Source organism: Phocoena phocoena, chromosome 11 (genome assembly GCF_963924675.1).
Source record: "Phocoena phocoena chromosome 11, mPhoPho1.1, whole genome shotgun sequence".
NCBI classification, from domain to species: Eukaryota; Metazoa; Chordata; class Mammalia; order Artiodactyla; family Phocoenidae; genus Phocoena; species Phocoena phocoena.
In genome coordinates, this window is record NC_089229.1 from 22,784,554 (window position 1) to 22,796,824 (window position 12,271).

General features: G+C 38.5%; 1 protein-coding gene across 5 annotated transcripts in view; it reads right to left on the minus strand.

The window, feature by feature from the left end:
* The window catches only part of APAF1 (apoptotic peptidase activating factor 1), an 85,707-nt gene that overhangs the window by 41,485 nt on the left and 31,951 nt on the right, over positions 1 to 12,271 (minus strand). For 4 of the 5 annotated variants that reach the window (XM_065887181.1, XM_065887180.1, XM_065887183.1 and 1 more), the window contains 4 exons: positions 10,719 to 10,845; positions 9,325 to 9,450; positions 7,250 to 7,381; positions 3,892 to 4,017 (listed from right to left, as the gene is read on the minus strand). The exons of the other annotated variant lie outside the window; for it this stretch is intronic. In XM_065887181.1, the coding sequence (XP_065743253.1) occupies positions 3,892 to 4,017; positions 7,250 to 7,381; positions 9,325 to 9,450; positions 10,719 to 10,845 (511 nt within the window). The remainder of the gene's footprint in view (positions 1 to 3,891; positions 4,018 to 7,249; positions 7,382 to 9,324; positions 9,451 to 10,718; positions 10,846 to 12,271) is intronic. 5 annotated transcript variants of the gene reach the window in all.

A 12,271-nucleotide genomic window follows, 5' to 3' on the forward strand; every position in this document is an offset into this window, starting at 1 on the left:
CCAGAGATTCTTTCTTAGAAACCTAGAGGAGACTTTCCACCAAGCGAAGAGTGTAAACCAAGAAATTCAGGAAACAAGGGTTTCAACTCAAGAAAAAAGCAAAAGGAACTCCCAGGATGGCAGCTGAACACTGGGAATAGTACCACCAATCATAATGGAGCAAGGTAGAACCCTCTAAGAAAGTTATTTCTAAGAAGAGAAAATGTCAAATCAAATACCTGATACATTTAAATTATTTAAGAAAGAACTTAGGCAAGGGATAGTTTGAAGGTGAATTAGTGGTATGCACATTTAAAAAATAATAGGGGGACTTCCCTGGTGGTCCAGTGGGAAGATTCCACACTCCCAATGTAGGGGGTCCGAGTTCAATCCCTGGTTGGGGAACTAGATCCCGCATGCCTGTCGCAATTAAGAGTTCGCATGCACAACAAATAAGTCCGTGTGCTGCAACTAAGACCTGGCTCAGCCAAAATAAATAAATTTAAATAAATAAATGTCAACCTTTGGGCTTCCCTGGTGGCGCAGTGGTTAAGAATCCGCCTGCCAATGCAGGGGAAACGGGTTCGAGCCCTGGTCCGGGAAGATCTCACATGCCACGGAGCAACTAAGCCCATGAGCCACAACTCCTGAGCCTGCGCTCTAGAGCCCGCAAGCCACAACTACTGAAGCCCGCACCCAGAGCCCGTGCTCCACAACACGAGAAGCCACTGCAGTGAGAAGCCGGCGCTTCACAACAAAGAGTAGCCCCCGCTGGCCACAACTAGAGAAAGCCTGTGCGCAGCAATGAAGACCCAATGCAGCCAAAAATAAATAAATAAATAAATTTTAAAAATTAAAAAATAAATGTCAACCTTTAAAAAAAATAAACGAATGAAAAAAACAAAGCTTCACTGTTAAATATACAACATCTTTAATCCCAAAGAAAACAAAGTGTTGTACAGGAAAGGGGGAAAAAATCATCATATACTACATGGCCCAACTGTGATCAGTCACAATGATGTAAAAATCCTGAACACTGATCTAATCAAAATCCTGAAACATATAGGAAGTTTGGGGAAGAAAAAATGAAGAGTTCAGTTTGGAGCACAGTAAGTTTGAGGTCCAGCATATTACCTAAGTGACAGCAGTGAGCAGGCAGTTAAAGATGCAGGACACAGCACATAAGAGAAATGAGGGCTGGAGAGAACACATCTGAAAGTCACTCACAGAAGGGAGAAGAACTGAAGCCACAAGACCAGCTGAACTGGGATAGAAGAAAGGTGATGGAGGTAGGTAGTCAAGACTAGAATCTTGAGGAAACAGCTATATTTTAATGGGCAGGAAAAAGAGTTAAAGAAGAGGTTAGAGACACAGAAAGAGAAAGAAGAAAACATTGATGTCAAACAAGTAGAGTTTCAAAAAGGAAACAGAAGGGGGTGTAATACAACCAAAAGAATAAGGACCGGATAAAGAAAAATACCGGATTCCACACTCATCCAAAGAGCATTAGATTTTACAACAAAAATAATGAAAACAAAATAAAACTGGATTTTACTCTTCAAGGGAATACAGGGAAGACAGGACCAGGCTAAAAAAGGGTTAAGTAGTGAATAAGTAGTCAGAAGGTTGAGGCAAGTATAGGTGACTTAACAAGTCTAGTCATAAAGGTCTAGTCAAAAAGAAAAACTAAATGACTCTGTCAGAGGATAACACAATCAAGGAAGAATCAAAGGTTTTTCATTTTTTGGTTTTATAATGCTTAGGAAGGGCCAAGAACATCTGTAGGCTGTGGGAAAGGATTCAAAAGAGAAAAAAAACTAAAACTGCAACATCGAGAGGAAATAACCAATGAGGCAAGGTCTCAGGGGAAGAAGGAATAAAAGGAACAGTAGGCACAAGCAGAGGACTTCCTGGGCACTGAGATGAGGAAAAAAAGGGGAGTAGAGACTTTTTATGGCAATTTTTGAGAGGGCACATGGCAGGGAGCTCTTGGGTGCTGTCAACCTTCTGAATAGGTATGAGGTAAGGTTATCTCCATAGAATGAAAGAACAGCAGAAAAGGTTTGGAACAGGCACTATGGTGAATTCAGTTCGGGAAACAAATGGCAGCAAAGAAGGCCCAGTAGAGTTACACAGCTCAAACTTGTAGAACAGATAAATGGCCTGGTTTCACAACTTTCTTCAACATTAAGCAAACTAATAATAATGGAATCTTCCCAGAACTTGCATTAGCAATGGAGATAAGGTAAAAGGAGAACCTTCCTTGAGATATAAAATGCCTTCTAAAGTCATTCACTTAGTAAAAACCAAGAAATAACAAGCTCATAGGACTAGAAGAATCTTTCAAAAGAGGGTTGCCTTCACTGAGCCTCCAAAAAATCCTCTGATACGGTCATCCCAAAGAAGAGACAGATATTTGATATTTGTAGAGAATATGTCATAGAGGCCAGATCCATTTGGCTGAATATTCTAAGAATGCTCCAACATCTACTAGATGTCAGGAAATTATATCAAGTAGAATTCTACCGATAAAATTCCTATAACAAATGTATAAGTGGAAATTAGAAGACCAAGCAGCTTCCATCTATCGATATATATAGATACAGGTATATAGTAGATATGTATATATTTGTTCTCAGAACCAGATGGATGGATGTCATAAGAGAACACCTTCTGAAGAAGGCTTTGCATTTATTTTTTAAATTTATAAAGTTTTGAGGGTCATTAAAAACTACAGACAAGTGAATTGAAGGCAAAAAAAATTCCAAAAAAGACTAATGAAACATATATAGGGACAGTAGCTGAAATAAGCCCCCAAAATTATCTTGCCCAGAAGTGACAATTAATGTACTGGACAGGATCAGAGGTAGCAGAATGATGGAAAGTGAAGAGCCTTAGAGGTGTGCCTGATGAGCCTGGGTTTACCACAGTTTAGAATTTGGTACATTTGTGTTCCAGCTAAAAACGGCAAGATGAAAACAGAGGTAGAGAGTTAATCTAGCAGCTACATATTGGGATAAGGAAGGATGAGGAGTATATCTTAGAAGGCTGCTATCACACATGAGGGTATAACAGCATGAACCAGAGCAAACGCTACAGAATGGGAGGGGAAAAGGTAGACCAAGAGATGAGGAAGTCAAAGATGGATTGGATTTAACACCAAAGAAAGGAGAATCAATAAACAGGAGACCAGAATGACAGGAGAGAGGAATAAGAAAGTGGCATAGGGGGCTTCCCTGGTGGCGCAGAGGTTGAGAGTCCACCTGCCGATGCAGGGGACACGGGTTCGTGCCCCGGTCCGGGAAGATCCCACATGCTGCAGAGCAGCTGGGCCCATGAGCCATGGCCGCTGAGCCTGCGCATCCAGAGCCTGTTTTCCACAACGGGAGAGGCCTGCGTACTGCAAAAAAAAAAAAAAACAAAGAAAGAAAAAGAAAGTGGCAAAGTGGCATAGGTTCTTATTGAGAAGTAAGGTGGAGATTTAAGGAAGAAGAATTCAGTTTTTTTAAAGACTATAAATTTCAGGAGGCTGAATAAGCTTTTTTCCCTAGCTCTGAGTTTTCCCCCATAAGATTTCGCAAAAACAGGAATACAGGAACATAAAAGGCAGAATAAATGAATGATAAATAAAAGCAGGACCTTTACAAATTTGATCCCATAGATCTCAAAAGATTTTATGAAACCGTAAACGAAATACATGCTTAAAAATTAAGAATTAAAATTATATGAACTTTAAAGCATAAGGTAGTAAACCATTAATAAGCAATCATTATGACAACCAATTAGTTATATTAAATATGCTCCTGGAAGTTGAAGGAAGAAGCTTTCTGTAGAAATGTGAAAAACAGAAACCTCTTTCCATAAAACAATGAAATTATTTACAACCCATTTTAACAATGAACAAAAGCATACCTTTAATGTTCCATCAGCTGAACAACTAGCCAAAAGCTTATCATCTGGTGAAAATCTGCAGTGATTGACTGAATTTGTATGGCCAAACATGGTATTTCGACATTCTTTTTGATTCAGAGCCCAGAGCTATTTGAGAAAGATAAAAAGATAACTGAAAAACTAGCACTGAATAGGGAAAAGTTAGAAATCATGTGAAGTTCTTCCTTCCCTCCCAATTAAGCTTTTTCAGTTACAGGAAGCGTTCCATTCACAGTTTGACAAAGGTGTCAAACACAAAGGTGAACTTGTGATTAACAAGTAATGGGGCAGCCCTTAGATCAGCACCTAAATCTACTAAGGGACTTGAAGGTTTATCTAGGCTTCAGCCTGAGCACTAAACTAGCTAAACAATTACTGCTTATTTTAACAAAGTAGTTTGAAATCATTATTATTTTACTCAGCTGTATAACAAGTAATATGTAAAATAAACTGCCCAATTTTTTTAGATGCTAAGTTATCCAACTCCAAAAATAGTCATTTCTAAGATTTCCCTATGCAAACCTAGAGTCTACTAACTAGGATAAAATCTATTAACGCTCTTAAAAAATGACTCAAAAATACAAAGACTGCAAAAATAGATATAAATACATTTGACGGGAAACATAAGGGATTAGAAGAGCAAGTTAAACAAACCTTCCTGGAAACAATCAACCAAATCCAGAAGGTGGGACATTCCACAGGATAAATGACTCAATTTTTCTAACAAATCAATGGCATAAAAAAAGAGATAGACGGGAAGGGGAAACATTTAAAGAATAAAAGATTTAAGAGACATATCAACCAAATGCCACTTGAAGTTTGGATTCTGACTCCAATAAATATATGGTAGAAAGATATGCTTTGAGACTAATAAGGAAAAAAGAACATGGACGAGGTATATTACAAAATTACTGTTTATTATGTTAGGTATGATAATGGCATGGTATTTATGTTTTAGACCTCAGAGATTCATGCTGAAGTATTCTGGGTGAAATGATATGTTACCTGGGATTTGCTATAAAATGCTCTAATCCAAAAAAGTGGGAGGTGGTGGGGGAATAAAATACAACTGGCAAATGTTGACAATTGTTGGAGCTAGACGATGGACACCACGAGAGTTACTATTCTCTCTCCTTTGGGGTATGTTTGAAGAGTATAAAAAATGTAAATAAAATGGGCAAGGGGGATTTATGCAAATTAGATTAAACACAGAAGAAATCATTTACCTCCCAAAATTAATCTTAAAAATCCTTTGGAAATGATCAGTGAGTTAAGTCCTGTTCTTTATGTCCAACTCCATCCCTAGTTTCTTTTATCCCAGTCCCAGATAAACCCCATTCTGCAGATAATGCAAATTACATGGGAGCAGCATCAAATTTACATCTTTTCATTGGCTTCTCTCAGTTCAAAAAGCACAAGAAGGGCTTCCCTGGAGGCGCAGTGGTTAAGAATCCGCCTGCCAATGCAGGGGACACGGGTTCAAGCCCTGGTCCAGGAAGATCCCACATGCCACACAGCAACTAAGCCTGTACGCCACAACTACTGAGCCTGGGCTCTAGAGCCCGCAAGCCACAACTACCAAGCCCATGCACTGCAACTACTGAAGCCCACACACCTAGAGCCTGTGCTCTGCAAGGAGAGAAGCCACCGCAATGAGAAGCCCGCACATGCACTAAAGAACAGCCCCCGCCCTCTGCAACTAGATAAAGCCCATGCACAGCAACAAGGACCCAATGCAGCCAAAAAAAAAAAAAAAAAAAAAAAGCACAAAAAGTGTGACTTTCCTGGTGGCGCAGTAGTTAAGAATCCATCTGCCAATGTCAGGGACACGGGTTCAAGCCCTGGTCCTGGAAGATCCCACATGCCACGAACCAAGTAAGCCTGTACATCACAACTACTGAGCCTGCACTCTAGAGCCCACGAGCCACAAATACTGAAGCCCACGCACCCTAGAGCCCATGCTCTGCAACAAGAGAAGCCACCGCAATGAGAAGCCCGCGCACCTCGATGAAGAGTAGCCCCTGCTCGCCGTAACTGGAGAAAGCCCACGCACAGCAACAAAGACCCAACACAGCCAAAGAAATAATTTTTTTTAAAAAAAGAACTTAAAGTTTATAAAAATAAGAGAATAGAACCCTTGCATAGGACATAGGATCCAGGACTTGAAAGAATACAATAAAATCAGATTTTTTAAAAAAAAAAAAAAGCACAAGAAGTCAGTCCTAATAGTCCTCATGGAAATGCAAGTGTGGAATGACCGGTCTTAAAGTAAAACTTGTCCTTATTCAAAACTGTTGACCAGGTTTCCCTGGTGGTACAGTGGTTAAGAATCCGCCTGCCAATGCAGGGGACACAAGTTCAAGCCCTGGTCCGGGAAGATCCCACATGCCGCAAAGCAACTAAGCCTGTGCGCCACAACTACTGAGCTTGCACTCTAGAGCCCACAAGCCACAACTACTGAGCCTGCGTGCCACAACTACTGAAGCCCGTACGCCTAGAGCCTGTGCTCCGCAACAAGAGAAGCCACCGCAATGAGAAGCCCACAGACTGCAATGAAGAGTAGCCCCCACATGCAGCAACGAAAACCCAACACAGACAAAAATAAATAAATAAAATAAATAAATTTATCTTTAAAAAATTATCAAACATATGTGGAACGAATATCTATTTCTGGTTTTAGTTTGGTTTAAATTTTTTTCTTTTCCTATCAGTACATTTTTTCCCTCCTCTTTCTGATAACAGACCCTCTCTTTCGAATCTTGAATCAAGCCCCAGTCATAATTCAAGTGGAGCTGACCTCACCTATTCGTCCCATTTCTACATGGCTAAAACCTGTGACCCCTGGCCAATTGAAGGATTCCATCCTACGGACCGCTAGGGTTATTCCGAAATGCGCATGTAACCCAAACCATGTCAACTAGAGTTTTCTCTATGAGAAAACTATGGGACCTGGGAAAGAGTGAGTTTCCCTTCCTCTGTGATTATGAGCTGTAATATCCATGTAAGCCTGGAGCTAAGGATAGCCAAATCTGCTGCACAGAAAGAGTAATGCCTGAATCAACAAAAAAGGGAAACAGAGTCTAGAGATGGAGGGCGGGGGTTAGAGCCTGAGAACGTATTTTAGGCATCTGGAATCAGCTATGCCTGAAGCCACACTCCTAGACTTTTCAGTTCCAAGAGCCAATAATATATTTGTTGTTGTTGTTGTTGCTTAAGCTAATATGAAAGTTTCTACCCCTGCAACCAAAAGATCCCTGATTAATACAATATATGGGGAAAAAAAAGGAGATGTGGTGTATCTATCAAATTTATCTACATAATTCTCATTATCCACACTTACTTTGAGGAAGCAGTCATCTGAACCAGTGGCTAAGAGAAGGTGATTACTGTTGTTGGTGAAGTGGCAGCAATTGACTTGCTCTGAGTGCTCGTCATAGGTATGTACTAGTTCCCCAGACGTAGAATTCCAAATCTAGAGAGAACAGAGAAAATAAAATTTGCAAGTACCCCTTAGTTTCAAAGAGAAAACAGAGAGGCAAAGCAAATGTGAGCTGCTTTGCAGATTTTCCCAGACATGATACTAACGAATACCTCCCCCTTCCCTAAATTATGTCAGCATTTTGCCAGAATGTTTTTTTTTTTTAATTACCTGCAAGTCTACCTGCAAGTAATGTAAAACATTACATTTTTCAATGGCAAGATTTCACATGTTCATATGATTTGACAGCAGGCAGAAAAGTGCTATAAAAGGGATGGAATAATGGACTTCAGATCAGAAAAATTAATCAGAGCCAATCTAAGACCGGGCTCTACCACTTATAAGTTGTGTATCCCTAGTCAAGTCCTTAATTTACCTGCATTTCAGTTCCCCCCTCTGTAAAATGGGGATACTTGTACCCATCTTACACAATGCATGGTGTCAAATGACAAAGAATTTGATAAGTGTTCTGCTGACTTCAAGGTACTAATAAATAAGTAAAGGCAAATGGCTCAGTGAAAAAAAATAAAGGCTTTAGATTCTGAGGGAAACCTAGCTTTCAACCCTGGTGCCATCAGGCATTAGTTAATATGAGCCTGGGCAAATGACTTCATCTCTGAACCTGTTTCCTCATCTCTAAAATGGTATCAACACTTACTTTGCAATTGTAGTGAGAAATTGATAATGTAATATAAAAAAGTGTGTAGTATAAAGCCTCATGCAGTGTTCTCAGTAAAAAGTAATCATTTTCCTAGTTACTATGTAAGTAGTCTGTTTCATCAAACAAACACAAGAAATAAATTACCTAATGAATTTTCACTGGGCTTTTGGACTTTTAGACATACTAATGTCCCTCCCATAGCATTTTCTTTTATCTTATCAAAGCACTCTCCAGAGATCCAAAGAGTTTATTTTATTTTAAAGTTCTGTAATAAGTATTTCTGCCTCTTGCTTTAAATTTCTTACAAATAGAAACTTGAGCCACATAGCTCTAACTCTGGAACACCACAGAATGGCCAGCTCCAAGTCTGACTCAGAATAGAGGTTATAGAGTGAATTAACTGGTTGGTTGTAAAGCCACGCAGAGAGTCCAATCTATCAAGATTTTTCCAAAGTCTCAATTTAGTCTGGACACTCCGGGGTCCTCTTCAAGTAGATGCAAACTCCACAAAAACTCTCAAGCCAACTTTCTTGCTCCCAGGTCCACTAAGGTCCACCCCACCTAAACAGATTCAGCATTCCACACCCCTTTTGAAAAAAGCCCAAAATGAGGTCTCCCCTCCATTTATCAAATAAAATATTCTCCTAGACTTCACTTTCTCTTAAATTCCATAAATATACTCTGGCTAAAAGCCAAATTTAGGGACAAGAAACAAAAAAAAGAATAATTAACAAAGATAAAAATTACCCTGTGAGTTTTCTCTTCTCTGTTTACTTTGTAGACTAGTAACCTGATGGTTAGTATGTTTATTCATCTAGTTTTGCATTGAATGTAAGCCAGCTCATAAAGGTAAAAAAAAATCTGGGTTGCATTTCACAAATTATATATTTTACAACAGGAATCGATCTCAGACAATAATTTTGTGCAGCAACACTTCCGACCACAGTACACTTAGAGATTTCAACTGATATTTAACCCACAGACCTGTCAATAAGTGTCAGGCAAATTCATTAATCTGAAATTGTGTTTCCCAGCTGCCTGAGAAATATAAATATCAGCTGTGTTTCCTAGGCTAATCAACCTAGGCATTTTTGCTTGTGCTTAAATATAAAAAGTTTTAGACAGAATTAATTTACAATGGATAAAACTGGTTTGCCTCAAGTTAGTAGATCAATAGGCAAGAGTCCTTTAACTCTACTTACTCTAGTCCCTCTATTACAGAAAAAGAAAATAAATTCTGTGGTGATTACAACTCAAGAGGAAAATATTTCCCTACCTTCACTTTTTTATCCACTGAGCAGGTTGCTATAAATCTGTCATCTGCAGAGAATGCACAGCAAAGCACTTCATCCTCATGAGCCTTGATTTCTAGAAGTTTCTCTCCTGTTTCAGCTTTGAAAACCTATATAAGCAAAAATAAAATCTTTTTACTATACCTATTTAACCATGGGCCATCATTCAATAAAAATATTTCTTTAAAAGATCTTTATCACTGTTATTTTGCAACAGAAATGAACCTTGGCAATATCACTGCAAAAATGAGAATTTCTGTCAGAATTCGTATGCCTTAACATAAAAAGAAAATCATCCTGCCCCCCCCCAAAAAAAAAAGAAAAAAGGAACTTCCTTGGTGGTCCAGTGGTTAAGACTCCGCGCTCCCACTGCAGGGGGCCCGGGATCAATCCCTGGTCAGAGAAGTAAGATCCCGCCTGCCGCATAGTGCAGCAATCAATCAATAGAGCTGACAGTAGCTTCAGTTCTTGAGAACAGTTTGGCAAATTCTTAACAATCAGTAGAAAACACTTCATTCAATATGCTTTCTGTGCTCACAAGCCAAAATTAATAAAAGTAGTAATAAAGTACACATATAGAAATAAGGCTTACAATCATAATCTTGCAATCTTAAATTTAAATGTTTTAACTAGTTTTTGTTTCCTTCAAAATCAAAAGGTTGAGTACCAATTTAAAGAAAAGCACTCATTCATGTTTTCTGAAAACAAATGAGAAATTAAAATTCCTTCAAACGCCTAAGGAAATAATCTAGTCCAATTCCTATTTACAGTCAGAAATCTATGCCCGAGCCTATGATAAAATAGGTATTTTACACAGTCACTGTTTTGTTTTTGTTTTTTTGCGGTACGCGGGCCTCTCACTGTTGTGGCCTCTCCCATTGAGGAACAACAAGGTCTGGACGCACAGGCTCAGCGGCCATGGCTCACGGGCACAGCTGCTCCGCGGCATGTGGGATCTTCCCGGACCGGGGCACGAACCCGTGTCCCCTGCATCGGCAGAAGGAATCTCAACCACTGCGCCACCAGGGAAGCCCCACAGTCACTGTGTTTTAATCAGAGTCCTGTTCACTGTGCTATGAAGTCCTTATGTCTTTTAACAGTTATCATTTCCTCATTACCCTTAGCTGTCACATGGATGACAAGAACTGACTGCTAGGGTAAAAGGCACTTCTATGTCACTTGGCAAGTTTAGAATTATGAAAATACACCGCCATATCTTTTAAATCTATAGAGAAAGCGTTCATAAAATGTTCAAGAGATCTGAACATTTCTCTATTCCTAATGTGCAATTTCCTTGAATTTTAGAATTTAAATATATTCTAATATGCACAGTATTAGGTGCATGACTCTTTGAATTTTTCTCAAGAGATAGGTTTACCTGCAAGTTTTTATCAGCTCCACAAGAAGCTATTCTTTGGCCATCCTCAGAAAAGCAAGCATGGTACACAGCATCTGTATGGGGGCGGACGACCAAGCGGGAGAGATTCTTGATGTTTTCTTTGTTTCTAAATATACGGGAAAAAATGAACAGAAATCCAATAAACAGGAGTAAAAGTAATTATTTTCTTTCAGTAATAAACTGTCTGTTAACATAGTTATGTTCCAAAAAACACAAAACTCTTAAAATTAAATTACCAATATGTAAATGACAGCACACATCACCTGAGGAAAAAAAGCATAATATAACAAGAGCAGCATTTTAAGATAAATGCTACGCTATATCAAGCAACCTGTCATGTACTACAAATATCACTGAGTTGGAAGAAATCTAGTTAATCAAATACATGTCAGTTTTTATTTTCCTCTAATACATTAATAACAACATGTGCAGAGAAAACATAAGAGGATAACCTCAAAAAAATCTCCATCTTTTTCAAAAGGAAAGAGCTATAGCAAAATGAAGCTCATTTTCTAACTAAAGTATGACACTACACCCACCATTATGATGTGCACTTTAAAACCATTCTTCTCTAACTACAATTATTCAGATATAGAGAAAAAAGTAATGTCATTTTCTTTGTAACTTAATCTACTAAATACTAAGTATTGCACTAGTAAAGATATTATTTCACAAAGGCAAAAGGGTAAAGGAATGTGATGTATACTTAAAATGGGGAAAGTATTAGAACAGTGTCAGAATTCCACATACATACACCCCAGTCACTGTGAGTAAATATGTTAAGTGGTATCATGCTTATCTTAAGAGGAAAAGGTTAGGCGTCAGATAAACCTAAAGGGCAACCCTGCTTCTACTACTTATTAGGTGTGTAAACTTATGCAAATTACTTAACCTAGTAAGTTTCCTTTTCCTCATATGTAAAATGTGAGCAATGATACCTGCTCTGAACAGGTATCACACACAAAACAGACCAAATGAAAAAAGGGAACACAAAGGTAGATCAGACTTAAACCTTGCCTAGAAAGTATTAAACTTCACTAGAATTGATAAAACGAACAACTATAAAAACTAGAGTGATGAGAATCTGGAGGATAAACAGGTAAGCTACTGGCAAAGTTTAGAGAATCAGATTAAGAAAATATGTCCCCCGATCTGTCTACTCAATTCCTCAAAGCTCGGAACGTGACCTGTCACAATGATGGGCATGTGGCCAAAAAGTATTAGATAAATAACAAACGAATGCATGAATGATTTCTTTAAAAGATGAAACTCAAATTACGTTTATACCAACCTAAACTTTCTACAGAAGAAAAAAAAAGCTTTCTAGTACTGAAAAATAAAGCATTCTTTGAATATGACCTGGTCAAACCCAGTTAAAAAGATACAGCTATTAATGACTAACCATCCTATGAGAGAACATCACAGGTTGAAATGCAGTTGATGAAGCGGAAAAAAAAAAAAACAGCAAGAAAAAGTAAAAATAACAAACTCAACGTTCAAAAGAGAACAAGAACTAAACCAATGCCCATCTG